This window comes from Rhinopithecus bieti, unplaced genomic scaffold (genome assembly GCF_001698545.2).
Source record: "Rhinopithecus bieti isolate Rb0 unplaced genomic scaffold, ASM169854v2 scaffold_3875, whole genome shotgun sequence".
Lineage (NCBI taxonomy): Eukaryota > Metazoa > Chordata > Mammalia > Primates > Cercopithecidae > Rhinopithecus > Rhinopithecus bieti.
The window spans coordinates 1649611-1653924 of NW_016804422.1; the positions used below are offsets into that span (position 1 = coordinate 1649611).

General features: G+C 47.4%; 1 protein-coding gene across 3 annotated transcripts in view; it reads left to right on the top strand.

The window, feature by feature from the left end:
* The window catches only part of USP4 (ubiquitin specific peptidase 4), a 78409-nt gene that overhangs the window by 45026 nt on the left and 29069 nt on the right, over positions 1 to 4314 (top strand). For all 3 annotated transcript variants that reach the window (XM_017868087.1, XM_017868085.1, XM_017868086.1), the window contains one exon: positions 830 to 1003. In XM_017868087.1, the coding sequence (XP_017723576.1) occupies positions 830 to 1003 (174 nt within the window). The remainder of the gene's footprint in view (positions 1 to 829; positions 1004 to 4314) is intronic.

A 4314-nucleotide genomic window follows, 5' to 3' on the forward strand; every position in this document is an offset into this window, starting at 1 on the left:
ATGGACAAGTTTTCCAAGTCTTTGCACCCTCAGTTTTCCTTAGCTATTGAGTGAGGATAACGATGAGGAGTTTTAAAGTTCTAAATGTAAATATTAGGGCAAAAAGGGTTAAAATTTCACGATTTAAACTTCCATCTCATGATGCTAGGAGAAAGAACCCAAGGGAAGTAGAAGGAGAGAAATAATAGCAGTAAGAACAGAAACTAATGAAAAAGGCTGGGCGCGGTGGCTCACGCCTGTAACCCCAGCACTTTGGGAGGCCGAGGTGCGCGGATCACCTGAGGTCAGGAGTTTGAGACCAGTCTGGCCAACATGGTGAAACCCCATCTCTACTGAAAATACAAAAATTAGCTGGGTGTGGTGGCCAGCGCCTGTGATACCAGCTACTCAGGAGGCTGAGGCAGGATAATCACTTGAACTTAGGAGGTGGAGGATGCAGTAAGCCAAGATCACGCCATTGCACTGCAGCCAGGAAGACAAGAGCGAAACTCTGTCTCAAAAAAAAAAGCCAAAAAGAAAAAAAACTTTTTCATTAAACAAGAATTATTTGATTATTCAGCTTTTTTCCTAAAGTAGGGTTTTTCAGAGACAAAATCTTAGCCAATGCATATGCAATCCTCTAAGACCACGTCCCTCGGAGATTAGCTGCAAGGGGTCCACCAGCTTGACCTCCTTGAGGCTGTGGTTTACCGTCATGAGCCTTCAGAGAATCTCCTGAGTGCCTCATTTTATTGGGGTTGTCCCTCAGTGACCCTTTAGAACTTGATTTATCTTGTATCTCTGGTACTGTCTAGAAGGTATGTAAAGCCCTCATCATGTTCTGTTTCAGTGCTTGAGCAACACTGCACCACTGACTGACTACTTTCTCAAAGATGAGTATGAAGCTGAAATCAACAGAGACAACCCTCTGGGGATGAAAGGGGAAATTGCAGAAGCCTATGCAGAGCTCATTAAGCAGATGTGGTCTGGAAGGGACGCCCATGTGGCACCTCGCATGTTCAAAGTAGGTAGACATATATATATATATACGGGTTGAGTATCTCTGTATATAGATGCTTGGGACCAGAAATGTTTTGGGACTTCAGGTTTTTTAGGGTTTTTTTTTAATAGTATTTACATTACGTTTGCTAGTTCAGCATCCCCATTCCAAAATCTAAAATGTTTCAATGAGCATTTCCTTTGAATATCATGTCAGTGTTAGAAAGGTTATGGATCGGCCGGGCACGGTGGCTCAAGCCTGTAATCCCAGCACTTTGGGAGGCCGAGACGGGCGGATCACGAGGTCAGGAGATTGAGACCATCCCGGCTAACACGGTGAAACCCCGTCTCTACTAAAATACAAAAAACTAGCCGGGCGAGGTGGCGGGCGCCTGTAGTCCCATCTACTCGGGAGGCTGAGGCAGGAGAATGGCGTAAACCTGGGAGGCGGAGCTTGCAGTGAGCTGAGATCCGGCCACTGCACTCCAGCCTGGGGACAGAGCGAGACCCCGTCTCAAAAAAAAAAAAAAAAAAAAAAAAAAGGTTATGGATCTTTGAGCATTTGGATTTCAGATTTTCGGGTAAAGGATACACTCCTGTACTTCCTTTTTCCCACTTTGGGGAGAGTGGTTTAGTGTTGTTATGAGGCATTCCTTTTGTTGCATTTTGGGATTAAGATGGGATCTGGGCCAGGCGCTGTGGCTCACGCCTGTAATCCCAGCACTTTGGGAGGCCGAGGCAGGTGGATCACGAGGTCAAGAGATCGAGACCATCCTGGCCAACATGGTGAAACCCCGTCTCTACTAAAAATACAAAAATTAGCTGGGCGTGGTGGCACGTGGCTGTAGTCCCAGCTACTTGGGAGACTGAGGCAGGAGAATCACTTGAACCTGGGAAGTGGAGGTTGCAGTGAGCTGAGATTGCGCCACTGCACTCCAATCTGGTGGCAGAGTGAGACTCCGTCTCCAAAAAAAAAAAAAAAGATGGGATCTGATGACCAGTCGCGATGGCTCACGCCTGTAATCTCAGCACTTTGGGAGGCCAAAGTGGGTGGATCACCTGAGATCAGGAGTTCAAGACCAGCCTGGCCAAGATGGTGAAACCCCTTCTCTACTAAAAATACAAAAAATTAGCTGGGCATGGTGGTGCACACCTATAATCCCAGCTACGTGGGAGGCTGAGGCAGGAGAATTGCTTGAACCTGGGAGATGGAGATTGCAGTGAGCCAAGATCACGCCACTGCACTCCAGCCTGGGCAACAGAGCAAGACTCCATCTCAAAAAAAAAAAAAAAAAAGGAATCAGTAAAAGCACCACACTGTCAAACCCTTTTTTTTCTGTCATTCAGTCATTTAGCACACCCCTAAGTGTCTTCAGTGCCCACCTCTGGGTTGGGGATATCTCAGAAGTTATTTGTAAGCTCGTTCCTCAGAATGCTGTATTCTGTAATGGCAGTATTTAAATGGTCAGTTTCCTAAGCCAGACTATAAAAATTCAGTTTCTTGGAAGGCTGAGGTGGGAGGATCCCTGGAGTCCAGGAGTTTGAGACCAGCCTGGGCAACATAGTGAGACTCCGTTTTTGTTTTGTTTTGTTTGAGACAGAGTCTGACTCTCTTGCCCAGGTTGGAGTGCAGTGGCACGATCTTGGCTCACTGCAGCCTACACCTCTCGGGTTCAAGCGATTCTCATGCCTCAGCCTCCTGAGTAGCTGAGACTACAGGTGTGCACCACCATGCCTGGCTAATTTTAGTATTTTTAGTAGAGATGGGTTTTCGCCATGTTGGCCAGGCTGGTCTCAAACTCCTGATCTCAGGTGATCTGCCTGCCTCAGCCTCTCAAAGTGCTGGGATTATAGGCTTGAGCCACTGCACCTGATCAAGTCTCTGTTTCTTTAAAAACAACAAAAAAGTTGGCCAGGCGCAGTGGCTCACGCCTGTAATCCCAGCACTTTGGGAGGCCGAGGCGGGCAGATCACGAGGTCAGGAGATCGAGACCATCCTGGCTAATATGGTGAAACCCCGTCTCTGCTAAAAATAAAAAAAAAAAAAATTAGCCAGGTGTGACGGCAGGCGCCTGTAGTCCCAGCTACTCGGGAGGCTGGGGCAGGAGAATAGCATGAACCCGGGAGGCAGAGCTTGCAGTGAGCCGAGATTGCGCCTCTGCACTCCAGCCTGGGTGACAGAACGAGACTCGTCTCAAAGAAAAAACAACAACAACAAAAGAAGTCCGGGCGCGGTGGCTCATTCCTGTAATCCAGCACTTTGGGAGGCTGAGGCGGGCAGATCACGAGGTCAGGAGTTGAGATCAGCCTGATCAACATAATGAAACCCCGTCTCTACTGAAAATACAAAAATTAGCCAGGTGTGGTGGTGCCCACCTATAATTCCAGCTACTCACGAGGCTGAGACAGGAGAATTGATTGAACCTGGGAGGCGGAGGGTGCAGTGAGCTGAGATCGCGCCATTGCACTCCAGCCTGAGCGACAGAGCGAGACTCTGTCTCTAAAACAACAACAACAACAACAAAATTAGCTGGACATGATGATGTACCTATAGTCCCAGCTACCAGGGAGGCTGAGGTGGGAGGAATTACTTAAGCCTGACAGGTCAAGGCTGCAGTGAGCTGTGATTATGCCACTGTACTCCAGCCTTGGCGACAGAGACCCTGTCCCAGAATAAAAAAATAAAAAAGAGGCCGGGCACGGTGGCTCAAGCCTGTAATCCCAGTACTTTGGGAGGCCGAGACGGGCGGATCATGAGGTCAGGAGATCGAGACCATCCTGGCTAACACGGCGAAACCCCGTCTCTACCAAAAAAATACAAAAATCTAGCCGGGCGAGGTGGCGGGCGCCTGTAGTCCCAGCTACTCGGGAGGCTGAGGCAGGAGAATGGCGGGAACCCGGGAGGCGGAGCTTGCAGTGAGCTGAGATCCGGCCACTGCACTCCAGCCCTGGCGACAGAGCCAGACTCCGTCTCAAAAAAATAATAATAATAAAATAAAAAATAAAAATAAAAATAAAAAAATAAAAAAGAATTGGGTGGCAACACACTGTGCTGAAGCTAATGTAAATAAACAACTGGAAGGTAGTGTTTAGGGATATTAGGGAAGTGTGGAGCTTCCTCAGTAATGGATGTGTTATATATTTGTACTGTGTTATGGTAGCCACCAGCTCAAGCACCTCTGAGCACTTGAGATGTGGTTCATTTGACCAAGGAACTGAATTTTTAATGGTTTTTAATTATAATTAATGTAAATTTAGGTTGCCATATGTGGCTAGTGGCTATGGTATTAGAGAACATGGTGTAGAACATGGTACTCCATTTTTTTTTTTTTTTTT